At 38.6% G+C, this 27,259-nt stretch overlaps 1 protein-coding gene across 1 annotated transcript in view; it reads left to right on the top strand.

The window, feature by feature from the left end:
• The window catches only part of SCN11A (sodium voltage-gated channel alpha subunit 11), an 83,802-nt gene extending 61,226 nt beyond the window's left edge, over window positions 1-22,576 (top strand). The window contains exons 21-26 of the mRNA XM_055321283.1: window positions 278-547; window positions 1,220-1,273; window positions 4,286-4,427; window positions 11,121-11,221; window positions 18,090-18,360; window positions 21,301-22,576. Of these exons, the coding sequence (XP_055177258.1) occupies window positions 278-547; window positions 1,220-1,273; window positions 4,286-4,427; window positions 11,121-11,221; window positions 18,090-18,360; window positions 21,301-22,331 (1,869 nt within the window). The 3' untranslated portion in view covers window positions 22,332-22,576. The remainder of the gene's footprint in view (window positions 1-277; window positions 548-1,219; window positions 1,274-4,285; window positions 4,428-11,120; window positions 11,222-18,089; window positions 18,361-21,300) is intronic.
• Window positions 22,577-27,259: the final 4,683 nt, after the last annotated feature.

The following is a 27,259-nucleotide window of genomic DNA, read 5'->3' as shown; positions in this document are numbered from 1 at the left end:
GCTTCCCTTCCATACTAGGGCAGGTGTCCCATAAGTCTCTAACACTGTCATCAGAGGACACTTCTCAAGTGATCCTTAGTGACAATAGAAAGGATCCATTATGTATGTGAAGCTGAGAGCAGGGCTTGTCATAGGATGCATGGTTGGGGGGTTGGAGGTAGAAAGTAAAGACAGAGCTCTAAAAGGTCCAGTCTCACACATCAAGCCTATCCTGAGATCCAGAGCTTGGTGAATCCCATGCACCTGTTATATTTTTCTTCTGTTTTATTTTTTTAAGGTGGTAGTCAATGCTCTCATAGGTGCCATACCTGCCATTCTGAATGTTTTGCTTGTCTGCCTCATTTTCTGGCTGATATTTTGTATCCTGGGAGTAAACTTCTTTTCTGGAAAATTTGGAAGATGCATTAATAGAACAGATATAAACTCAGTTATAAATTACAGCACTATTGCGAATCAAAGTCAATGTGAAGGTGGAAATTTATCTTGGGTCAACCTTCCAGTCAACTTTGACAATGTGGGAATGGCTTACCTTGCCCTGCTGCAAGTGGTAAGTGCTGTTGGTATGTTTTTCACTCTGAGGAGAGAAACCTTTAAAGAAGCATAAATCATTTCTCAGTTTAATAAAAACACAGTGACTCCACTGAGATAGTAGAATCAAATCCCAATTCCTCATGTGGAAGCCAATGCCCTCTGGAATTGTTCCCCATTAAGCATCTCCAACTTTACTGTCTACTGATCCTCAACCCCAAGCAATGCCCCTGTACATATCACTCTGTCCTGTATGGTGCCTTACTCTCCAGAGCTCCATCCAAAGAGGACTAGACCCTCAGATGCTAAGCCACACCGTTAGCAGCAGTTCTCTGTTGGAAGTCAGTTCCATGGTCAAAACAAAGTTGCCAGGTCTTAGGCATATGGTGCAAACATATGGCATCAGGAAAGTCTCAACAGGCTCTTTCCAGCAGTTGTTACACAACTTCTCTAGAAATTTTAATGTAGAAATATCCTTTAAAAAATTTATCTTGTACAAACAAAGAAGAAAAAATCCAAGACACCCATTTTTGAATTCCCTTCTAGTGTTCTTTTATCTAGATATTCTGTTCTGGACATTCAGTCCTATCTTATATATATCTACCCAGTGAGCCTTGCTTGCTGTTGTATTGCACTTGTCTGTTGATAGCAAGTCTATAATTGTGTTCATGTTTCTCTACTTTTGTTACAGGCAACATTTAAGGGCTGGATGGATATTATGTATGCAGCTGTCGATTCCAGAGGGGTGAGCTTTTGTTGGGCCATGTTCTAGAACGCTATGGTCAAATCAGGGATATCATGACTGCACAGATAGTCTAGAACATCCCACATCATAGTTTCACCAGCCAGCATTCTTTGCCTTTTTTTCCTTGGGACAATGAGTATAAAATAGGGATAAAAGATGTTCTTATTCACCCTTTCATTAGTATTACATCCTATTTTGCTCCAAAATCCAGTCCTGTTTCTCCATAGTGACCAGGGAGAAACCTCTTCTGCAGGAGATGGAGCCAGAAGCAATAGAATTGTGGAATGCCTTTTATTTTCCTCTCTCACTTCTTTTCCAAATGGGTATCCAGGCAAAAACCAAATTTCAAAGGGTACAGCCCTGAACTCTGGGAAAACCTTATACCTGGACTAGGGTATAAGAGAGACCTCTCTAGGCTCAGAGACTAAATGGGTTTCTAGTGATTGCCAACTGTAAAATTCTAGTTAAGTAAAATGTTATCATGGATTCTGAGAGTTAGAGGAGTACTCAGCCATCTAGTCTATTTCTATTTCCCAGTCGGGAAAATTGAGAATTGGAAAGGAAGAGTGTTGCCCAAAACCATGGAGTAAGCAAATGGCTGAACCAAGAATAGAATCAGCATTGTTTATTATTATTATTATTATTATTATTATTATTATTATCAGCACACACATGTTGTTGTTCTGTCTGAGAGTCTGCAGAGTTGATGCCTGCCCATAGTAGCTATGTGAGCTAGTAGTGGCAGTGGAAGTGGTATAAGAAGTGGGGTTTTAAAATATATATATATTTAAAAGATTTTATTTATTTATTCATGAGTGACAGAGACACACACAGAGAGAGAGAGAGAGAGGCAGAGACATAGGCAGAGGGAGAAGCAGGCTCTGTGTGGGGAACCCAATGTAGGACACGATCCCGGGACCCCAAGACCACAACCAGAGCTGAAGGCAGATGCTCAACTGCTGATCCACCCAGGTGTCCCCCCCCCTTTTTAAATGTAGGTTCCATGCTCAGCGTGGAGCCCAGCATGGGCTTGAACTCAGATTGAGACCTGAGCTGAGGTCAAGAGTTGGATGTTTAACTGACCAAGCCACCCATGCACACCAAGAAGTGTTATAGTAGCAGTAGTAGAGCCAATTTATAACAAAGACAGTATTTTAAAATATTAATGTGCTTTTTTTTGTCTTCTGAATATATGACCTTCACCCTAGTTTACCTAAGGCATCCATGTGCCTTGAGGTGGAGATAGGAGATGGGGAGGAAATTTTATGCAGTTGTATGCACGAAGAGATATGTGGCTTACATGTTCCCTGAGTGAATGACAGGTCGGTGGAGGTATGTGGAGGGATGCCCATCTTGATGCTGGTCCTGGGACATTATAGTTGGTGTGTATGTACTGGCTTCTAGCATAATGATGCCCTTGTCTGTGTAGTCACAGAGAATCTTGCTGGTCTCAAATATTGGTAAAACCATGGGCCTTTCTCCCCCTTCAGTTCATCCTGGCCTCAAACACTGACTCTGTGATATCCTCTACATGGTCCCCTGACCCAGCAGTCTACTCCTAACTCTTGCCAAAAGCCCATCATGGCAGGCCTAGGCTATCAACTCCATGTCCAAGCCTCATGAAAACTGAAAAATTTGAGACTCTCTGTCCAATTATGCTACTCCATCTAGCCTCTTAAGTAATCCTGCCTGTGGAGTAATCCTGCCTGTGGAGTAATCCTGCCTGTGAAGAATTTGAGCTAGAATACCCTCTTTTGTACTCCCATGTTCCCTTCAGTTTACTGAATCCCAAGTCCCTTCTATAAACCCAAAGAGAGAGAATCAGGACACACATCTCACGGCTCTGATATTCTCTCTTTATTTTTCTGACAATTCCCTAGGTACAAGAAGGGTGAGCTTTTGTCATTTCCTCTTCCTATCTGAACCTCACTTTGTAGGACTGTTAGCCTACATAGTCTTATTTGAAATGTCAGATGCTGATAGTGATTTTTTCTTTCCATTGTATCGTTTCTGTACTAATGCCTACCCTTAGCATATAAAACCAACTGGGACTAAGGTCATGTACTCTTCAAGGCAAAGACAAAAATATTTTCAAATATTACCTTTATTACATTAGTCTATACAGTAGGTTTTGAAAAACAAATATAAAAACATTCAACAGGTGACAGAGCTAGCAACACTCATAGCTATATCTTTGAATGTGATCTGGAGAAAGAAAAGAAAAATTCTCCTGCCAGCTATGCCCAAACTGCATAAAGCCAATAACAATGTGAAGAACTTGGATAAAAGGGATTTTGGATGCTTTTGGCCATACTTTGAGTTGGGGGAACTTGGTTAAAGTCCATTTTTGTGTCTGTTCTATAGCTTGATTATTCATTCATTTACTCATCCATCCATCCTTCCTTCCATCCATCCATCCATCCATCCACCCACCCATCCATCCATCTGTCCATCCATCCATCTGCCCGTCCATCCATCCAAACATTCATTCAATATATATTGAGAATCTACATGTCACAAAGTATGCTAGACTCTAGGAATTCAAGAGTGACGGGACACAAGCACAGACTAAATACAACAGCGGGCTCTGTATGAAGGATGTTGTCATTCATCAAGAGCTGGTAGTCAGTCACTTGTGCCTGAAGAGACTGTGACCCATCTCCAGAGGTCTGGCTCCCTCAAGTTATGTCCATATAGACATCCTAGAAACCGTCTCAAAGGACATCTGTGATTATGCCATTCTCCTTTCTTACAACTCTTTCATGATTCCCCATTGCTTAGAAGAAAAGGCCTACCCCTCTTGTCACATGTCCTCCCCATTACATGGTAACGTCAAGCTCCTCTAGGGGAAACTGAAAGAGGGTCTCCCTGCAGGGGCCAGGGCTGTTTTCACGAGCCTGAGTAGTTAACACTACTGCTGAGAAATACTTTGGTCTTCTAGATAAATTATTAAGAAGGTTTATAATTTTCTCCAGTAATTGTTTTCTTTTCTTGTTTTAAAATCCCTAACAGAAAGAACAACAGCCAGGGTTTGAGGAAAGCCCATACAACTACCTTTTCTTTGTGGCTTTTATCATCTTTGGTTCATTCTTTACTCTGAATCTCTTTATTGGTGTTATAATTGACAACTTCAACCAACAGCAGAAAAAGATAAGTATGGGGGTTGTCCTGGTTTGGTATTTTCAACTTTCTTTTCCAAAGGGCTTTAATGGAACACAGTTCTGATCTGAATTACTGTGCAAGGGTGCAAACCTTTATCATCTGCATGGGAACAAGGCCACCTGGGAAAGATTCTTGAAGATTTGGCTGAAAAGAGACTGAGGACATCTGGGTTTTATTAAATCATCGTTTTTACTTTCCATTCTATCCTCAAACAGAAGGCATTGTTAAACCCTAACAGAAAAACAAGTACCAGGATTAGTATTTATGACACTATAGTCAAATTTTAGTAACCTTTCAAGGGTACCTTGTTATTCAGGATAAAAAGAAAAACTCTCCTTTCCCAGAAAGTTTGTGTCCTGGCTTATAGCACACCAGTCTCAGTAGATTTATTCAACTTGGAAAGATGTTTGAGGAGAAGGCAGGCTTTCGGGGGGGAGATTTTTTTCTTCATGCATTGTAATAAACAGATGTTTATTTTTTTCTGATTCTGTAATTCATAAGGGATCCGTAGTAAATGTGGAAAACAAAGAAAGATTTAAAAAAATTTTAATCACCCATAAGGTGACCACCAAATTATAACAATTTTAGATTAAAACTCATCATTTTGACGTAATCTCTTCTAGTTACTTTCTCACTAAATATGTATGTATTCCTTGTACATGGTTGAGATTACCTGATAATGATTTTGTAGCTTCCCCTCCTCCCTATTAGTTATGAGCCCATGTGATGAAATCATCTTTGTTATAAGAATTTTCAGGACTAAATTGCTTCCTATATGATGGATAAATAATAAACTGTCTTAATCATTCCCTTCTTTTTTGAACATTTAGATAATTTTTAAATTTCTTGCTCTTCTAAAACAATCATGAACATTCTTAAAATTCTCTTTATATCTGTGATTATTTCCTCAGGATACATTTCTAGAATTTAAAGCATTACGGTAACATTTCAGAAATGCTGTACTGGGTACTCTGCTTTTGCAAGATATAACTATGCTTATACACTATGTTCTCACCATTCTTATTTTTATAATTTTTATTATTTTTTCTAGCTTGAGGTAAAGTGTCATCTCATTGTTTTATATTCATTTATTTGATCATTTGTGAGGTTATACTTTTTCACAGATCGATGGCTGTATTTCTCCCTTTGTCTCTTTTTTAAAATTGAGATTGTCATCTTTTTCTTATGTTTTTATATATTAAGTCTAATTTGTGATTTGCTTCTTATATGTCTATAATGACATTTTTTATTTATAGACCTTTAGTGGTTTTATTGCGTCAGATTCCTAATCTTGTCCTTTTTGATGTCTTCTCTTTCATGTAGGAACTGAATCCCAAAATTCTAAAATGGGGTAACTAAATATTCACCTTTGGTTTTCCTAATTGTCTTTATGGCTCTTTTTAATCTTTTTTGAACTCTTGCAGTCTATCCAAAATGTATCCTGGTGCCGATCAGCCTTCTTAACTGTCTGCTGAGAGACTCACTCATTGTCCTTCTGTAACTACATTGCTGCTATTATTTGGAAGTGCACTTTGTAGAGCCACCTCTGTAATATGCAGCTTGATTGCAATCAATCTCTGCAATTTGGATGTCAGGCCTTTGATTTTAGATGGAAGCTTATATTTGAAATCATTGTTTTGATCAGGCCATGGCATTTTGTTTTGTTTTGCTTTACTTTTTATTGCAGAAAATTTCCACCATGCATAAGAGTATACTAAAATGAACCTAAAAGACAAATCACCCATCACGTTTATTGACTTAAGAACATCTTTATGGCATCTACACCCTTATCCAATCATGCCACCAGATTTTTTAATAGGGCAAATAATCTAACATTGTTTTACTCGCAGATATTTCAAAACATATCTGTTTTTAAAGATAATCACAATTCCATTATCACATCTAAAAAGTTTAACATGAATTTTCTAAATATGTCAAATCCCAGTCAATGTTCAAATTTCCTTGAGTCTTTCATTTTCTTAAAATATTTATTCATTCTTTGATCAACTGATATTCTTTTTAAGTCAGGGTTAAAATCAGGTCCTCCCATTTGACAGATTCCTTGTTCTCTGAAGTGACAAGATATTCCAGGGCTAAGTGATACCACTCTTATGCCAGATCAAGAATCAGTCATTTCTCTAAGGAGTTTTGTTTTTCTGGGGATGGGGTGGGGAGGTGGTATTTCAGGATCACAACCCAGAATGCTCATTGTCATTGCTTCAAGGCTTTTTCAGTGGACATAGCTATGTCAAATTTAGGACTTCAAGGAAATGTATGTGGAAATATGAATACTGGTCATTCAAGTTCAGAACTACAAGGTTTTCACTTAACTTCTTCTCTAATAATAATCTGTATCTCTTCTCTTCCACATTGAGAAAACTGATTCTCGCGGGCATAGGAAATAATAGTATAAAAATTTTCTGTAATTAATCATTTTTGTTTTATCCCCCAGCACACACATAGGACAGTCTCAGAATAATAGTATTAATACAAACTATCATGATGAGTATAATTACTGAAGACACTTCTATCTGCCAGGCATCCTGAAACAATCTTAACTTCTTGGGTTGCTTTTTTTTTTTTCACAAAATTTTTTACTGTGGTACAATATACATAACAAAATTTACCACCTTAGCCATTTTTTGTGTACAGTTCTGTGATATTAAATACATTCATAATGTTGTGCAACCATTACCAACATCCATCCTCATAACTCTTTTCATCTTGTAAAACTGAAACTCTACACCTATTAGGCAATAATTTCCCATTCTCCTTTCGCTAGCCCTCAGCAGCCACCATTCTATTTCTTTTGCTATGAATTTGACTGTTCTAAGTACCTCATATAAGTGGAATCGTACAGTATTTTTCTTTTGTGATTGAGTTATTTCACTTAGCATAACGTCCTCAAGGCTCATCCATGTTGTAGCATATTTCAGAATTTCCTTCCTTTTTAAGGCTGAATAATATTCCATTATATGTAATATACCACACTTTGCTCATACATTTATCTGTTGATGGACATTTGGGTTGATTCCACATTTTAGCTATTTTGAAAAGCTGCTATGAACATAAGTATGCAAATATCTCTTTGAAACCCTGATATCCAGAGGTGGAATTGCTGGATCATATGGTAATAATATATTTTAATTTTTTTGAGGAATCACTGTACTCTTTTCCACAGAAGCTGCCATTTTACATTCTACCAACAGTGTAATTCTAATTTCTCTTTATGTTGACCAATGCTTGCATTCTCTTTTTTTGATAGTAGCCATCCTAATGAGTATGGTGGTATATCACTGTGGTTTTTATTGGTATTTCCCTAATGACTATTGATGTTGAGCGTTTTTTCATGTGCTTGTTGGCTATTTGTATATCTTCTTTAGAGAGATGTCTGAAGTCCTTTGCCAATCAGATTGTTTATTTACTTATTTATTTAATTTGAATATAACTGACACATATTATATTACTTTCAGATATACACATAGTGATTTGGCAAGTTTATGTGTTATGCTATGCTCAGCACCAGTGTAGCTACCATCTGTCACTATACAACACTATTATAATATCACTGACTATATTCCTTATACTGTGCCTTTTGTTCCCTTGACTTGTTCATTCCATAACTGGAAGACTGTACCTCCCACTCCCCCGCAACCATTTAACATCCCCCACCTCCCTCCTCTCTGGAAATCATCTGTTGTTCTCTGTATTTAAAGATCTGGTTCCGCTTTTTGTTTGTTTATTCATTTGTTTTTTAGATTCCACATATGAGTGAAATCATATGGCATTTGTTTTTCTTATTTCACTTAGCATAATACCATCTAGGTCCATCCATGTCACAAACCCATTCTTTTTTATGGTTGCATAATGTTCCTCTGTGTGTGTACCATATCTTCTTTATTCATTCATCCATCAATGGACCCTTAGGTTTCTTTCATGTCTTGGCTATGATAAATAATGCTAACAATAAACATAGGGGTGTATATATTTTTTCAAATTAGTGTTTTCATTTTCTTTGGATATGTACCCAGTAGTAGAATTATTGGATCATATGATTTCTATTTTTCATTTTTTGAGGAACCTCCATACTGTTTTCCACAGTGACTGAATCATTTTGCATTCTCATCAACAGTACATGAGGGTTTCTTTGGTTCTCTCTTGTGTTTTTTATTTTAGCCATTCTGACAGGTGTGAGGTGATATCTCATTTCAGTTTTGATTTGCATTTCCCTGATGTTTAATGATGTTGAGCACTTTTTCATGTGTCTATTGCTCATCTGTATGTCTACTTTGGAAAAATGTTTATTCAGGTTCTCTTCTCATTTTTAACTGGATTGTTGAGTTGTATAAGTTCTTTATATATTTTGGATATTTATCCCTTATTGGATATATCGTTTGCATATATCTTCTCCCATTTAGTAGGTTGTCTTTTTTGTTTTGTTGATCATTTCCTTCACTGTGCATAAGCCTTTTATTCTGATGTAGTCCTGATAATTTTTTTTTTTGCTTTTATTTCCCTTGCCTCAGGAGACATATCTGGAAAAATGTTGACAAATTCAACACTCATTCATGATAAAACTATTAACAAAGTGGGTTTAGAGGGAACATACCTCAACATAATAAGGCCATGTTTGAAAAAGTCAAAGCTAACATTATATTCAGTGGGAAAAAATTGAGAGCTTTTCCTCTAAGATCAAGAACAAGTCAAGGAGGGGATCCCTGGGTGGTGCAGCGGTTTGGCGCCTGCCTTTGGCCCAGGGCGCGATTCTGGAGACCCGGGATCGAATCCCACATCGGGCTCCCGGTGCATGGAGCCTGATTCTCCCTCTGCCTGTGTCTCTGCCTCTCTCTCTCTCTCTCTGTGTGACTATCATAAATAAATAAAAATTTAAAAAAAAGATTTTAAAGAACAAGTCAAGGATATCCACTCTGCACTTTTATTCAACACAGTATTGGAGGTCCTAGCCACAGCAATCAGACAAGAAAAGAAATGAATCACCCATATTGTTGAAGAAGTTACACTGTCACTAATTGCAGATGACATGATACTACATATATAAAATCCTAAAGACTCCACCAAAAAACTACTAGAAGTAATAAATGAGCAAAGGTACAGGAAACAAAATTAATACCCAGAAATTGGTAGCATTCCTATACACCAATAATGAAATAGCAGAAAGAGAAACTAAAAAATTAGCTCAATTTACAATTGCACTTAAAAGAAGAAAATACCTAGGGATAAATTTAACCAAAGCGGCAAAAGACCTATACTCTGAAAACCATAAAACATTGATGAAGCAAGAATCTACAATGGGTCTCTTCAATAAATGCTAGGAAAACTGGAAAACTACATGTAAAAGAATGAAACTGAACTACTTTCTAACAACACATGTGAAAATAAACTCAAAATGGATTAAAGACCCTTACATTTATGTGAGACCCATTTTAATATTTTCATGAAGTCCAGTTTGTTTGTTTTTTGTTGTTGTTGTTGTTATCTGTGCCTTTGGTGTCATATGCAAGAAATCATTGCCAGATATAATGTTGTAAAGCTTTTGCCCTATGTTTTCTTCTAAGGATTTTGTTGTTTTAGATCTTAAATTTATGTCTTTAATTTATTTTGAGCTATTTTTGTGTATGGTGTTAAGTAAGAACTTAACTTTATTCTTTTGCATGTGGGTATCCAGTTTCCCCAGCATCATTGTCAAAAAGACTGTCATAGGACTGTATATTCCCACACTGTATCAAGGCAGGCCTGGATTCACAAACTGTCAGGGAAGACTGGGTTTTTACCCATAGTCCAGACTAAGATAATTTCCTACTTGTCTTGCATTGCCTACTGACAGATTCTGTTTGCTTCTTCACCCTTTTATCGGCAGCACTTGACAAGTCTCAGATTCATGCAGGGACCTTGGCATAAGCCCACAGTCTTTTTCCCATTACTCTCTTGTAGTTATTAAAGCCCAAGATTCTAGTTTTTACAGAGATTGAAGAATGCTCTTAGGTCCACAGTGGCTTCAGGCTAGTTTACTACTCTTTTTGATGACTATTGATTTTCAGACCCCAGAAATGTTCCTTACTTTTGCAAGTTACCTATACATTTTAAAAGAATTCTGTTCTAATTTACTCAGCATTTCTTGATATTTTAATTTCCAGAAATGAAAATTCTGGTTCATATTTCTATTCATTCTTGCTCAATGGTGAAAACATTTAAAGCTCTCTAGTTTTGTTTTGTTTTCCTGAGAATGGGTCTGGAAAATTTTATGATATTTAATTAGTGATTATGCACTTATTCATTTATTTAGGAGAATTTTAATTGCCACTTGATGAGATTTTGTTTGTTTAAATTTTTGTTACTAGTATCTATTTTGCTTGCATTGTGATTTGAGGTAAGCAACCTGAAATATACTCAATTTTTGTAAAGATTTGGTGGATGTTGGGAAAAAGTATGTAATTTTGTTCATATTCTATAAAGATACACCTGATAAAAGTAACATTTTTTCCTAGTCCTTAATTTAAATGTTGTTTCAGCCCTCCCACAGAGTCCAGCCTCTTTTATTTCCCATTGGAATTTTAGGGATTGTGATAGAATGTAATATAACTTTGAAACTACTTCTGAAAACTCAGAACTTGTTTCTAAAAAAACTGTTAAAGATAATTAGCTCTCATTTTCTCTGTATACTTAGGTGGTGAAGACATTTTTATGACTGAAGAACAGAAGAAATACTATAATGCAATGAAAAAATTAGGATCCAAAAAACCTCAAAAGCCCATTCCAAGGCCTCTGGTGAGAGCAATTGATTCATTCTAAATACATAGATCCATTAAGTGGTCTTGAGCTCAGATGTCTGCAGTGCTGTTCTCCTTTATCTTTTTTAAGTTTATAGGCATTATCTAAAAATTCAACAAAGACTCAGATACAGTGGTGTACAGCTCAAGTCCTTAGGAAAATTGGACATTCAAATTCAATAATAAGAACTTGAGGACAGCCTGCGTGGCTCAGAGGTTTAGTGCTGCCTTCAGCCCAGGGCGTGATCCTAGAGACACAGGATTGAGTCCCACGTTAGGGTCCCTGCTGGAGCCTGTTTCTCCCTCTGCCTGTGTCTCTGCCTCTCTCTCTCTCTCTGTGTGTGTCTCTCATGAATAAATAAATAAATAAATAAATAAATAAATAAATAAAATCTTAAAAAAAAGGAACTTGAGCAACAACTTTCATTTGATTTTTAGTGAGCACACAATAGGTGCTTAGTGTAACTCATTGCAATGATGTAAACTTAATAGTTTAAATCTTTTTTAAAAATTTAAGTTCCAATATAGTTACATACAGAATTATATTAGTTTCAGGTATATATATAATACAGTGACTCAACACTTCCATACATAACTCAGTGCTCATCACAAGCGCATTCCTTAATCCCTCTGCTCAACTCCCCTCTGAACCATCAGTTCTCTATAGTTGAGTCTGTCTCTTGGTTTGCCTCTCTTTCTTTTATCCCCCTTTGTTCATTTGTTTTGTTTCTTAAATTCCACATATGAGTGAAATCATATGGCATTTGTCCTTCTCTGACTTATGTCACCTAGCATTATTCTCTCTAGCACCGCCCATGTCATTGCAAATGGCAAGGCTTCATTCTTTTTTATAGCTGAGTAATATTCCATTGTATATATACCACATCTTCTTTACCCAATTCATCAGTTAATGGACACCTGGACTGTTTATATAATTTGGCTATTATAGAAAATGCTGCTATAAATATTGGGGTGAATCCCTTTGAATTAGTATTTTTATATTATTTGAGTGAATAGTAGTATGATTGCTGGATCTTAGGGTAGTTCTATTTTTGAGTTTTTGAGGAAACTCCATACTGTTTCCCACCAGTTTATATTCCCACCAACAATGCATTAGGGTTCCTTTTTCTCCACATCCAATACCTCTTGTTTCTTATGTTGTTGCTTTTAGCCATTCTGACAGGTGTGAGGTGATAGCTCATTATAGTTTTGACTAAAACTTGACCATTTAAAAATGTATTTATAATATATTTTTGCAGCCTTTCCTGGTGTGACGTCTAGGTCATGCATACTGGCTTCCACTTCACCAGTACTTATGATAAAATTTCTATATTGGGAGTTGACAAAATAAAGAGTCAGATAATAAATATTTCAGGCTTTGCAGTCCACATGATCTCTGCCACAGTATTCAGCTCTGCCATGTAACAAAAAAGCAGCCATAGATAGTATAAAACAAATGTGCATGGCTATGTTCTAGTGCAACTTGATTTATAAACACTAAAACTTGGATTTCTTTAATTTTCACATGTCAAAATTTTATTTTTCTTTTGAGTTTTTTTCCCCAAACATTAAAAAACATAAAACCCATCCTGAGTTCACAGGCTATACAAAAACTAGTAGTGGGCCAGATCTGGCCTAAAGGTTATAGTTTGCTGACCCTTGCTCTCAATGAATCTTGCTTTTTCAGGTTCTCCAGGGCTGCTTTGTGCTTGCAGTCTAATTGAGGAGCTGGAATTTGAGCACATCAGATTATAAGCTAATATGCTAAGAATAATTGATAGCTCTCACATGTGAGTTGGAAGGTTTTCAATTCAGGAAAGCGGTATGGAAGAGGGGCTTGATATCCAAAGCATGTAGAGGATTTAGAGATTTTCATTTGAACATGAGACCCAAAATTATCAAAGGTATGTTTAGTTTACTGCTATTCCCATGACTAAGAATAGAGCCTGGCTTAAAGTATATCCTCAGTAATTATTAGTTGAATGAAAGACTATGATTTAGGGTACACGCAGAGTCTATTCCATTAGGATTAAATATTTGTATTGCACTAAAAATACCTGGGAATGTTAAGGCAAAGTGTTTAGAATTTATACAATGAAGAATTTTTTACTGAGAGGTTAATGATACAATTATATCTGGAGAGGTTCTTATTTGAACTTGAGCCAACAAAAAAGACAAAAAGAATTTTTATTTACATGTGCATGCTGTGCACCCACTGTCAATACCAGTTGGTCCTAGATTTGAGATTAACTAAAAGAATCATGAGACACAATAGCTTCCCACATATTTACCCATTTCTTTCAAAAAGAATGTGAATCGAGCAAGGCAGCACATAGCCAAAGAGAGTTGCAATGACAAAGCTGCAGTTTTGAGGCCTCTCCATTGCACTGGGCATGCTAAGTTTAACAAGTGATGAGCTTCAGATAGGCATGGTCTACTTTACCCAAGGCAAGCTTCCACCTCCATGCTTTAACTATGTCTTATGGCATGTTCATCACATGGTTCATTTGGGAATAGGTGTCATGCCATAGACATCCCTGTGTAGCTACAGCTTACCAGTCAGGGCTTCACAAGGAGCAATTCCAACAACCAGGTACCATCTCCTCAGTTAATATATCACACTTACCTTAACTTCTGTATTCCAGAAAGTGGTGTTGCATGAGATAAATACATATTTCCAGATGTCCCTGAGTTTCAGTTAAGACTTTTAAATCAGCTGTTAGCCCTTAACTTACAACTTTATCTCCCCACAGACTTTTTTTAATCTCTAAAATCTAAATACCATTTTTGACCTTTGGAACAAATGAATAGCAGTTGTACAGGGGAGGGGGAATCTGGCTGTTTTAATCTAAGCAGTGATGCATTTTAATTCAACAGTAGAAGAAGGGATTTGGAATAATTTTTGATTCTTTCTGAACCATCCACACAGAGTGGCGTTATTACTGGTTTAAAAATGATACTGAGATGTAGAATCATTCCAAAGTGATATCAAATGCTTTTTTATATCATTAGGTAACTTATATTCTTGATCTCTTGTCTAAATATTAGAGTTAAACATTAGGCCTAGACCTACCCTGCCTCACTGTTATTCTTTTTTTTTTTTAAGATTTTATTTATTTTTTCATGAGAGACAGAGAGAGAGAGGCAGAGACATAGGCAGAAGGAGAAGCAGACTCACTGTGGGGAGCCGGATGCAGGACTTGATCCCAGGACCCCCAGATCATGAATTGAGCCAGAGGCAGACGCTCAACCACTAAGCCACCCAGGCACCTCATCCTCGCTGTTATTCTTACCATTCACCGTGATTCCCTGGAGAGCACCTTTTCACCAAGTCCTTTCTGACTTCCCAGATGATTTCTCACACAGCAAATGCAATGGACTTTCAAGTTTCTTCTCCAGATTCTTTGATAAAAGCTTGAATGATTCTCGGATAAAATTTGAAAGACACCAACTTGAATGTAGTATCTCTCTAGTGCTGTCCCTACCCTCTCAGTTCTCATCACTCTTGCTCTCCCTGACTGATATCGTCCACTCTCATAGTTTTAATTCATATCAGTAATGATGCCATTGAATTCCACATCTGGATTCTAGCTCTGTACCTGAGCTCCAAATCCATACTTTTACCTGCCCAGGGCCCTCAGATGCCCCACTATGCCCTTAAACTCAGGACCGATCTTATCCTTTCCCTCCAAAATGCCTTATTCTCTGTTCTCTGGCTGATTGAATGTGTCTACCAATCAGAAATGATAGCCTCAGCCTATCATTTTCCCATAGCCACCTCCATTCAAACACCTTCTGACTCCTGCATCTACTTCCATATTAGCTCTTAAACCTAAATGCTAACATCTCTCTCCACTGTTACCATCACAAACCAACATCATCTTTTGCCTGATTACCATAACAAATACCCAGAGTTCTAAAAATGATTCTCAGGAGTTTATGAGTTTTCTAAATAAGTTAGTGGATGTATATTTGGATCACATGATAATATAATATAAAATACCTATTATGTACATATATTGTAAAACAATTTATAGTTTGTTTGGCATCGGATCCCACACCCAACTCTAAGCCCTGCTGCAGTTTCTACCCCAAAGCTCATCCAAAGCTGCCTTATCCCCCAACAGAGGTGTCAGAAATTTACCCAACACATCTCCACGACTGAAAACTCACTATCTCTAAAGGCATCATTTCCTCTTCAGACAGTTCTGCTTATTAGAAAATTAGTTGGGATGTGGAGTTCAGATCTGTCTCCCAGTGGCTTCTAACCAGTAGTCCCACTTCTTCATTTTGGGCCCAAATAAGAGAATAGTGTCTAGAACAATGGTTCTCAAACATTGCAGCACATAATAAACAGCTGGGGAATTCTTTTTTAAGATTGTATTTATTTATTCATGAGAGACACTCAGAGAGAGGCAGAGACACAGTCAGAAGGAGAAGCAAGTTCCCCACAGGGAGCCTGATGCAGGACTTGAGCCCAGGACCCCGGGGATCATGACCTGAGCCAAAGGCAGATGCTCAACCACTGAGCCACCCAGGTGCCCCAGACACTAACCTCTTCTTGTTTGGAGGTCCCTGGGGTGGCATCAAGGCAGCAGTGATCTACTGTTGAAAGATTACTTAGAAAAAAAACCATGCTATTTAAGCTTTTACTTCTTTCTTACTGGGGAGAGGAGAGACATGTTAGCAAAAGAAAGGGAAGGCCAAGGTGGAAGAACTTAGTTACTTTAAATTAGTCTCTTAATTCTAATAAACTGTATCCCAGTGTTTTGTGAAAAATGTGCAAATTACATCGCCAATCCAATCTGAAAAGAAGAACTATAAAGAATGGTAGAAATGCCAGTTTACTGGAGATGCATAAGTCCTGTCCCTGTTTTTAAAAAGTGGAAGAGGAATTTTTCATAATCAATACCAGTGACTCGATGTTGGATTTTTAAAAGGTGTATAAACTATTTTCTAATATACGAGGCCCATAGACTTTTTTTGTGGACTTTTGGGTCATACCCGTGATGCAGCCACTGCCAGAGTGGTCTTAGTATGTTGACCTTGAGCATGAAGGCCCCAGGAGTGGCACCTGAATCTTTTTCAGTTGCTCCAGGTCTTTATAGAGTTTGTTTTCCAGACCATTAGCCAGAACCTGCATGTAATTTCCATATTTCATGTCACTCTGTCTGTTCCAGAAGCAGTCTGTAATCTTGTATTGGCTTGGATTCTGCATGATGGTAGTCACAAGCTACACTTCATCCTCAGTGACTCTCTTTGTGAATCAATGTTTATATGTTCCTTAACCCCACATGAGAATATCTTTGTCCTACAACCTTACTGGCAATGATGGCAAAGGCTATTTTCAGCAGTCCAACAAATGTTGGTGTTGAGTATATAGATCAGAGAAATGCTGTTCATGTTGAATACCTGGTCTTCACTAAAATTTCAACAACCATTTTTAGAATATTTTTTATATGCCAAGCATTGGGAATGTGACTATGAATAAACTGTTGGTTAGAGGAGACACATCTATAAAGGAATAATTCCTAATTAAGTTGTACTTGCTATGAGCGGGGTGTGTTCAGAATGGTGAGAGATCTCTGAGTGGGGAATTTACTAACCTAAAAAAGACAAAGCACAAGTTGAATACTAAAGAATGAGTGGGAATTAGCTCCTTGGGGAAGTAAGATATTCCAAGCAGAGAAATCTGTTTCAGCAGTGGTACAGGGCACAAGGTAGTGTGTTTAGTGGGAGAATAGAACTCAAAGTGCAAAGTGAGAATGGGCAGGAGATGCAGGTTGAGGCCACATTCAGAGAAGGATTTTTGCCAAGTTGATAAACGTGAACTTTATTATAGAAGCAAAAGAGAAGTACTGAGTCATTTTGGTTGCTGGGGTAAAATTGTAAGGTTTGTAAATTAGGTGAGCCCTGTTGATAATGATGTAAGTCAAAATAGGAACCCAGGAACCTGGCTTAGATCAGTGATAGAATCACTGGCTTAGTCACTGATAGAATCCAAACCTAATACCTACAATATTAGTGTCTGAGTCTGTGTTTGAGAATAGTTTTCCACTAAGTAAAGAGAAATCCTAGGTTACACAGCTGTTAGATTACAGAAAATATAGTGAGACAATTGAGTAATTTAGATGCACTTTGTAGATTAAGTGTGCAAACTTGAGCTAGAACCTGTACCAGAACAATTAGCATGTACTTACTTTGTGAGCAGTAGGGCCATCTGTGTACCAATCAATATGCAAGCTCACCATCAGTAATAAAATGAAATAATCAACTTTTCTATTTTTGTTTTTAGTAATTATTGCATTACAATCCCATTTATCTAGCCTTAGTTTCAAGTGAACAAGATTTAGAAAATTGGCATTCAAGAACTGCTTGAATACAGAGATTTGGTTACGTATAAGGTCTGATTATTCTGAATTAACAAATGGAGGCTTAAGGATGTTAATTCCATTTTCTCCAACATAATTATGTGAGTAGGTATTCTTTGCATTAATATTACTGAAGCCTAAATAAAGAAACATGAAATATAGAAACCAAAGGTCTTTTTATTATTAAATCCAACATGAGCTGTTTTATTTCAGCAAAACAACATCATACGTCACATCAAAGTTATGTCATTTCCAAACATTTTTTGTTTTAAAATGGAATTAAAGCTATAAGCCTGCAACTTAAAAAGAGTCATGTAATTACATTTAAATGAAAATGTAAGTGCAAGAATTTGTTTAAAAAGGGTGTACATTTTTCAAGAAAACTCTTCAATTGTAAAAAAGGACAAATTCTGTTGTATGTGCCTTTTTTAATTTATGTGATTTCATTCTTCCAATGCAAAATGGTCTAAGGTTCCTTTTTTTTTCCCCTCACAGAATAAATGCCAGGGTCTCATGTATGACCTAGTCACAAACCAAGTCTTTGACGTCATTATCATCATCCTCATTTTCCTCAACATGCTTAGCATGATGGCTGAATCAGAAAACCAGCTTGATACCACAAAATTCATCCTTGATCGTCTCAACCTGGCCTTTGTGGTCATCTTTACAATTGAGTGTCTCATCAAAATCTTTGCTTTGAGGCAATATTACTTCACCATTGGCTGGAATTTATTTGATTGTGTGATCGTGGTTCTTTCTATTGTTAGTAAGTAATACCAGAAGCCAGGGAAGCTTTAATCTGAGAGCTAGAAGTAAATCTTATCATTTGGAAGTATGTCCAAACTATCCAAAAAGGAACAAATTAGGCTTACTGTGGTTTCTAAAAAAAATAGACAGGTATACTGATGCCATTCTGTACTGGGAAGTTGCTAGGAGATACAGAGCAATTTTCATTCCCTTGACTGTTTACATGACTGAAGCAGAGAGTTAGAGAATTGTGTGGATCCATTTATTCAGTGGAGATAGACAAAATTAAGATGACCTTAAAGTATTTGTGGAGATTCTTGGGTATATCCAGGCAACTGAGTCAAAATTCTACCTTTCATGTGCAACCATAAGCTCTCATGAGCATCTTTTAGTTTTAAGGATTTGGTACTTTGTTCCCACGATTTTCCTTAGTTCAAAATCCATGTGGATATCATATCACAATTAGTGTGCCCCTGTGACATTGCTAGGCCTTCTCTCACCTCCTATACAGGATTTCCATGGCCCAGGCTAGATTGGGCTTCCAAGAATATGTCATGAAGACAAGAAGTGCTTTCTCTTTATGCTGTATCCCATGTTAACTTAAACCACAGCATGAACTATGCTTGTCTCAACTGTTGGATCCCATTCACCAACCAGTCTTATTCTATAATCAGTATATTTTTCTTAACATAGGCAGGATTAACTATAAGATTTATGAAAAAAGAATAAAGGAAAAAAGGGTTGTTGACATATATCTTTTTATAATACACATACACATCAACTTTAAAATTAGATTCTTTATAGCTACCCATAAGAGTTTACTCTCTGGGTTTTTGCAGTTTGCTTTTAACTACACTGATAATTTGACTTTTTATAATTGTGTGCAACCACCCAGGGGCTATTCTCATAGTTCAAAAAGCAAGGAAGACAATGAAAACTGGTTTCACAGTGGAAGCTTTTATACTATTTCAGAAAGAATGTGTTAAACAGATATGTGAGATCAAAATATTTTGGTTCCTATCACTACAGCAGCAATGCAGATATTTCCAAGAACAAGAAAACGGTACAGTTCATAGTCTGTTCTGGTTTCTAAGATATGAAGTTTATGTAGATAAAGTTTAGCAATAGATCCTTCCACACGCCTCCAGGGAAATAGACCAGTAATCTTTATCACTTAATTCCAATCCCAAGTCCTGATGAAACTGAGAGCAACAATAAGGTCAGAAAATGATGGTAGAATGACTCTAACACAGCCCTTTGAGAACTTGAGGGGACCCTTCCTCCAATATGCAGAGAGCAGCTCATTTATTCCACTACTTACTGAACTCCTTCTAGGCAGTGCCAGCCATCATGCAGATTGTGGAAATATCTCTTACTTCTGTCATTTGAACAACTGCTAGGCAATTGCAGTTACATAGCAGAGCACTACGTAACATTTTGCTCCAGTGGATGAGAACATCCACACTTTGAGCCAAATTCTACTCACCAATCTGGATAGCATTTTATATGGCTTTGCCAGTAGATCTGCCACCCAACACTAAACCCCTACACTTTCCCAAGCTCTTTCTTAAGCTTTCAGAGAAATACAAAATGAGTGTGAGTTGAAGTGAATCTCTCTGTAGGAGTTAGCCATGCAGTTTAAGTATTAAGACTCACTCTACCTTAAAGGGTCAAAAAAAAAAAAACATAGAGAAATTAACTGCACACCAAAACTCATGGTATACAGAAGAACTGAGTTCAGATAAAGGACAGATTACTGTAAACTCCATTAGTCAAAGAAATATTTGTAAAGCAGGTGGCCATAAAGGGTGGACCTCCTCTAATTGTTACTAAGTTGGAACTTAATAAATTCCACATCTCATTAGCACTGGTTGCATAATTAACATATGCATTCAGCTTTGTTGGCACAATTGGGCAGTTGGTAAAATATATTACGAACAAGTTCTCTTTAGTCATTAGGGGATAGCAGATAATTTTGGCTGACCATTACCCCTAATTTCTTTGAGGAACCCCCAGAACAAGAGCAAGGCCATGTCTACACAAGACAAGCATGTTCCAGCCATTCTATAATATTCAGGTCAAAATGTGAGTTGTTTCAAATCTTGTATCACTTCCTTGCCGAACAGCCAATAATAGAACAGGATAACATTTAGGTCAAATATTCAACTGTTTGCAAAAACCTCTGCTCAAGATGCTATTTTGGGGAGTGTCTACAACAATAGAAAGTATCTCCAGTTTAGTCCCTTAAGCTTTTTGAGTGGACCTCAAGAGTCCTTCCTTGGGATGAGCATATGGTCAAATATGACAGCTCCATGGCAGCTCCACCCCAGAGTCACAACACTGCCATCTTCCTCCAGCCCTATCCTGTTGTCCCTTATAGTAGGCTGTGTTCAAATTCTCTATACAAATAAGAACCTGCCTTTTTAAGGTGCTTTGAGGTTAGAAGTTCTACAGTTTCCACTGACAGCTCAGGCTCAAGCCAACCATCAGTATCAGAAATTTCTCCTTACTCTAATCTGTAGGACTCCATCCTTAATTTATCTGTTTTCTGTTCTATATATCCAATAAATATGGAAAACTATTATATTTGTTACTCCATGAGTGACTTTCAATACCCAACATAGATAATGTATTTCAAATGTATGAGATAAGTCATAAAATAGCTTTTCATAAACTGTATTCTCTTCCCTTTCCTTGGGTGTCTTCAATATTATAGACATCTTATTTCATCTAAAGTCCCATTAAAGTTGTACAGTGCTTGAAAATTATTTTCCAGGTTAAGGTACAGATAGATATTTTTCCTGATATTGGTAAAGGAGGTTCTTAGTTCATGCAGTATATGAATTACAAAAAGTACTGATAAAAGTTGGTCCTAGTAGATTCCAAGGCAGGAGAGACAAGCTGCCTCTGGAAGCAGGGTACCTGCTGGAAATTAATCACCCTATCTCCTTCTCCTAAGGTACAATGGTTTCTGCCTTGGAGAACCAGGAGCATATTCCTTTCCCTCCAACACTCTTCAGGATTGTCCGGTTGGCTCGCATTGGTCGAATCCTGAGACTCGTTCGGGCAGCACGAGGAATAAGGACTCTCCTTTTTGCTCTGATGATGTCCCTTCCCTCTCTATTCAACATCGGTCTTCTACTTTTTCTGGTTATGTTTATTTATGCCATTTTTGGTATGAGCTGTTTTTGCAAAGTGAATGAGGAGTTTGGAATTGATGACATATTCAACTTCAAAACTTTTGTTGGCAGCATACTCTGTCTCTTCCAGATCACCACCTCAGCAGGCTGGGATGCCCTCCTTAGGCCCATGCTGCAATCAAAGGATTCATGCAACCCCAATTTAGACAGCCGCCACCTCCCTGCCATAGCCATCACCTACTTCGTCAGTTACATCATCATCTCCTTTCTTATTGTTGTCAACATGTACATTGCTGTGATTTTAGAGAACTTCAACACAGCCACAGAAGAAAGTGAGGACCCTTTGGGTGAAGATGACTTTGAGATATTCTATGAAGTCTGGGAAAAGTTTGACCCAGAAGCAACACAGTTCATCAAATATTCTGCCCTTTCTGACTTTGCTGATGCCCTTCCTGAACCTTTGCGTGTGGCAAAGCCAAATAAATTTCAATTTCTCATGATGGACTTGCCCATGGTGAGTGGAGATCGTCTTCACTGCTTGGATATTCTCTTCGCATTCACCACTAGGGTACTCGGTGACTCCAGTGGCCTGGACAACATGAAGGTCATGATGGAGGAGAAGTTCATGGAAGCCAACCCTTCCAAGAAGTTATATGAACCCATAGTCACCACCACCAAGAGGAAGGAAGAGGAAAGGTGTGCTGCTATTATTCAAAAGGCCTTTCGAAAATATAAGGTGAAGATGTCCACGTATGCCTTGGAAGATAGGCCTGGTTCACCACTCCACACACTCTGCAATGGAGACCTTTCTGGCTCTGGGGTGGCCGAGGGCAAGGTCCACTACGACTGAGACCCTACTTCCACTTTTTACCTCAGAGCCTCACAATCTGGCCTCTGGTGTCTGAGCTCCAGGGGTCCATAGCTCAGTTTGTGAACAGGCTGTTGACTCCCTGAACTAGCCATTATATTTTTCTGCCTAAAAGAAGTGATATTTCAATGTTTATTTCAAATGATTCTTCAGGGATAGAAGATAAGTCTGCCTGACTATGAACCACTGGTACTGTTTTAGCAAGAAAGAGAACACTAGAGGACACATCGAAGTTAGGACTGAAACACAAATCAAATCATGTAAAAAAAAAAAAAAGAAACAAAAACATGTTAAAAATTTAGATGATGTTTTTCTATATTGTTTCTAGGCACACTGTTCAATACTTTTGTTCCATGTTTTCCCCAATGCAAATATGTTGCTTAAACACATAAAACTCTTTTGCATGCTGAGTAAAAATTCAAAAACTGCTAATAAACAAATAGCTTATTGCAGATATTTTTTACCAACATTAGTATTTGGGGTTTATTTCTAATGAAAAAGCATGATCTTGACCTGTCAATTACCACCCTGTCTTTCACAATCTCTGTTCTGCACATTTGGAAAAAAATAAATAAATGAGACTTTCAATTTGCATTTCATTCAGGTGGTACACTAAAAAAATCTCATTTGGTGGCTAAGTAGCTGCTCAAAAGTGGTGCTTTGCTTGGAATTAAGATGGGAGCCAGTCATATGCTGATAAGTGTATAACAATTGGATCTTTAGGAAATAAAAAAAAGCACCCCGATTTGTAACATGTACTGATTTCTGTGGTGAATACTCCCATCAGGACTGAATTTAGGCTACCAACCTGATACTCCTGAATGTGGAGTTGGGAAGAGATGCCCAATCAATTCTTGTGAGCTGACTCTACCTGGCTCCAGCACACCACTGGCTGAAGCCAATAAGAAAGCCTCACTTAAAATATCTGTGGTGGGGATCCCTGGGTGGCACAGCAGTTTAGCGCCTGCCTTTGGCCCAGTGCACAATCCTGGAGACCCGGGATCGAATCCCACGTCGGGCTCCCGATGCATGGAGCCTGCTTCTCCCTCTGCCTATGTCTCTGCCTCTCTCTCTCTCTCTCTCTCTCTCTCTTTGTGTGTGACTATCATAAAAAATAAAAATAAATAAACAAAATAATATCTGCGGTGGCTGGGGCACCTGGGTGGCTCAGTCAGTTAAGCATCTGCCTTCCACTCATGTCATGATTCTGGGGTCCTGGGATCAAGCCCTACACTGGGCTCCCTGCTCAGCAGACAGCCTGCTTCCTCCTCTCCCTCTGCCTCTCCCCTGGCTTGTTACTGTCACTCACTCACTCTCTCTTAAATAAATAAATAAATAAATAAATAAATAAATAAAGTCTTAATATATATATTAATTATATATATTAATAATAATATATAATATTATAATAATTATAATATATAATATTATTATATATAATAATATAATATAATATATATATAATATTATTATAATATAATTATAATTATAATATATAATAATTATATATTATATATAATATATATATATATATATATAGTGGCCACCTTGGCTTGAGAGAGCACCTTATAAGCCACACCTGGACCCCAGGTTAGGGAATCCAGAGAAGATATTGGTTAGCCAGCGATCTTAGCTTGATGATCCCTGTAGTCAGTTCTGCTTGAATGTCTGTGTGAAATGCAGTCCAGAGAACAACTCAGGCCTATCAAAAGGCCCAGGACCTTCCTAAAAACTTGAGATGCCCAGAGACCAAATATGACATCAGGCTTGGTAACAAGTTGCCCTAGAAGGTAGAGAACCTACATCATGATAACTGAGTCTGGAGGAAAACCCTCCACAAACCTATCCCACAGACAAGCAGGAGGGGCTGACGTGTGCAATCAGCAGCAAAAGGTCTGAGGTCTGAGCCTCTGATCTGTTCCTCCTTGCCCAAGGGAAAGGGGCCATTACTGGATGCTCTGGTGCAATGAAGCAGTGATTATTTTCAGTGTGTATTCATGTTCAGGGCTTGAATTGTATAGGTTTTGTAGGCAGCCTTATGCTCTGGAGCATTGGTAAAATAGCAATACTATCATTATCTAATTGTTATCAATATCTAATTTTTCCTTAGTGGTTGCTGTGCATTCAGCACTGGCTGAGCATTTATCATGAATAATCTCATGACCATAACTCTATGAGTGTGTGGTCACTCATCTAGTGAAGCCAGAGCTTCTGTACCATGCTGGGGAAGGGGAGTAGATGCTCCCAGAGCCGGGAAACCTTGAGACAGGGCCACAAGGGCTACCCTGCTGGGCTGCAAGGGCCTTGTAGAAATCACAAGCTCCAAAGTCATGGCCAGTTCCACCTGAGGCACTGTGGATGACTGATGATTTCCCTAAAAGATGCCTCTGATTACAAACACTGGATGTTTTACAAACACTCGATGCTTACCAAGTTTTCTGAATAAGGTGGCTGGCCATCATTCCAGTAGGGATACCCTTTGCCTGGAAGTAGGGGAGGCTCTAGAAGGATATGGCCTTGCCCATCCTAGATTACAGTTTAGGGGCCTGGGTGTGATCTGTTCTGTGCAGAAGCTTTACCTTTCCCCTACATGTCTGTCCATCCCCAGGTGGTCCCTTTTCACCAAGGCTGGGTTCCTAAAGCCAGCTCTCTGGGACAGCACAGGATCTGTTTAGTTTTAGCAAGAGACTGAGCCACATTTGCTTCACTAGATGGCAGCAAATGCCCAACATGCTCTTTTCTGGGTGCTGCCCAGCAACTGTGTGTGAGCCTGGCACTCAAAGAGCCAGAGGGCTAAGGAAGGAAAGTCAAGGCAGGGAGTGGTGAATTATTTAAATCATAGATGGGTGCTCGAAAGCCCTCTCCCCTGAGGGTATCTAAGATACCCCAAAACACAGAGATGATAGTCTGAACTCCATCCTCCTGGGGTCACGCTGAATGTCCAGGGCAAACAGCCCTACCCGGCATAAGAAGTCAGCCGTCTTGTCTTCTGAGCCTTATTTCTAGGCAAATCAGCCCCTACTTAATTCAATCAACAGACGTGTTCCTGAGGGCTGGTGCCGTACCACCTTGTATAAACTGCTTACAACCAATGGCCCTTAATCTCAAGAGCATATATATTGATTGGGAAAAGTATTAGGCAAGCATTCATGTGAGAATAATACAATGCAACATAACAGGTTTGGTAAACCAGGGACACCCGCTCTGCTCTGAGAGTGTGACTGTAGGCAGGCTGGGAAGGCTTCATGAGAGACAATGGGGCACCCGAGATGAGATTGATAGACGTACAGGATTATGACAGGGGGAACTTGTTCAGGAGGGTGCTTGAAGTGGACGGGACAGCAGAGTGTAAGGAGTGTGTGGAGAAAGCGTAAGGAAGTACAGGCTATCCAACTGACCAATTGGGACTCAAGAGTGTAGTTAGTGGAGCAGCTCCAACAGAATTTTAGAAATGGGCTGTTTTGTGGAGAGCCTTAGGTGCCAGTGAGGAGTTAGAACATATGTAGGTAATAGGGAGGGATTAAAGGTATTTGAAAGGGGGAGAAAAATTAATCAGACAGAGTGTGCAGGATGCAATACAGTGGAAAGAGAGCAGAATACTGGTCCTGGAGCGGAAGAGGCACTGAGTGAGGAGAGAGGCAGGGGCAATGCAGTGAGACCTAGGGATGCTTGTGTCAACTAACTGGCCATGGCGGAAGGGTTTAGAGAGAACCTTAGGATTTTTGTCATGGTGAGAAGGTAGATGGTAGTACAAGTTATGAAGTTAATGAATATAGGAGAGAAAAGGTTTATTTAGTTTCATGGCTATTACAGAGGAAAATTTTTAAATTTATTCAGTTTGGAACATTTTAAAGGTTTAAGATCCCAGCTCCAAGTGACAGTATCCAGCCAGGAACTTGAAGATACGACAGGAGCAGGGGTCCTCAGCGCAGGAATGGCATCTGAAACCCCAGAAGCAGATGAAATCCTGGGGAAATGGAGCCTACCTAGATCTAGAAGGAGGCAGAAGACTTGTCCTAGGGGCATGCTTTCAGGGAGTAAAGATAAGGAGCAGAGACCATTCAGGGAAGGGTGTGGGGAGGCAGGTGAAGGTAAACATCACAACATGCAGTTTGGGCATGGAGCAGGCTTCCCGAGAAATCCACGGCTAACAAGATGAATTACATGGTTCCACCTATTCATCCCTTCCACCAAGAAGCAAGCAAGGAGCCAGGACACAGTGTGGTTGTGTTCCAGGAAAGGACCCCCCACTCCCTACTCTTCTACCTTTTTACTGAACCAGCATGAGAGCTTGCCTTATAAACAATCCAGGCTCAGAAGCCAGCTGTTCTGGGGAGCTGTCTTGGAATGTCAGCTACTAGTGCTCAGTGCCCTTGGGAAAGTTGAAATCCTGTATGGCTCTTCCTGCTCAAGGAGGGGGAGCTGCCAGTCCCAGATAGCTTGTTGCCTGGCAACCCAAGAGAGAAGCTCCGGGGTCATTCGCTGGGCAATCCTGTCCTTTGCTGCACAAGGAGTAATCATAGAGGCGGTGAGAAAACAGGTGCTAACATTTATTGAGCACTTACTCTGGACTGAGCTGCCACTTTACCAAGAATACCCCGCTTAATCTGCACCACAGCTTTATTAGACATAAACTACTTTTAATCTTCATTGTTCTGATGAGAAGATTGAGGCATGTAGAGGAAGTAAGAGACTAGTTCAAAACCCAAGCAGCCTGGCCGCAGAGCTCAAGCTACCAACCACCGCACCACACTGGCCAGACACCAAGGGATAGTGCGGCTGCAATTGAAAGAGAAGATGCAGTTTCCCTGTTCACGTTAGTCTGTGAACCTTTCACCATCCATCTCCTCTCCTCTGGAGATGAAACATAGTTTTGAAGTTCTTACATTGTAGAAGCATCCTGTACATGA

The sequence above is a fragment of the Nyctereutes procyonoides genome, unplaced genomic scaffold, assembly GCF_905146905.1.
Source record: "Nyctereutes procyonoides isolate TBG_1078 unplaced genomic scaffold, NYPRO_anot_genome, whole genome shotgun sequence".
Taxonomy (NCBI): Eukaryota; Metazoa; Chordata; class Mammalia; order Carnivora; family Canidae; genus Nyctereutes; species Nyctereutes procyonoides.
This window is presented reverse-complemented; position numbering and strand designations above follow the sequence as displayed.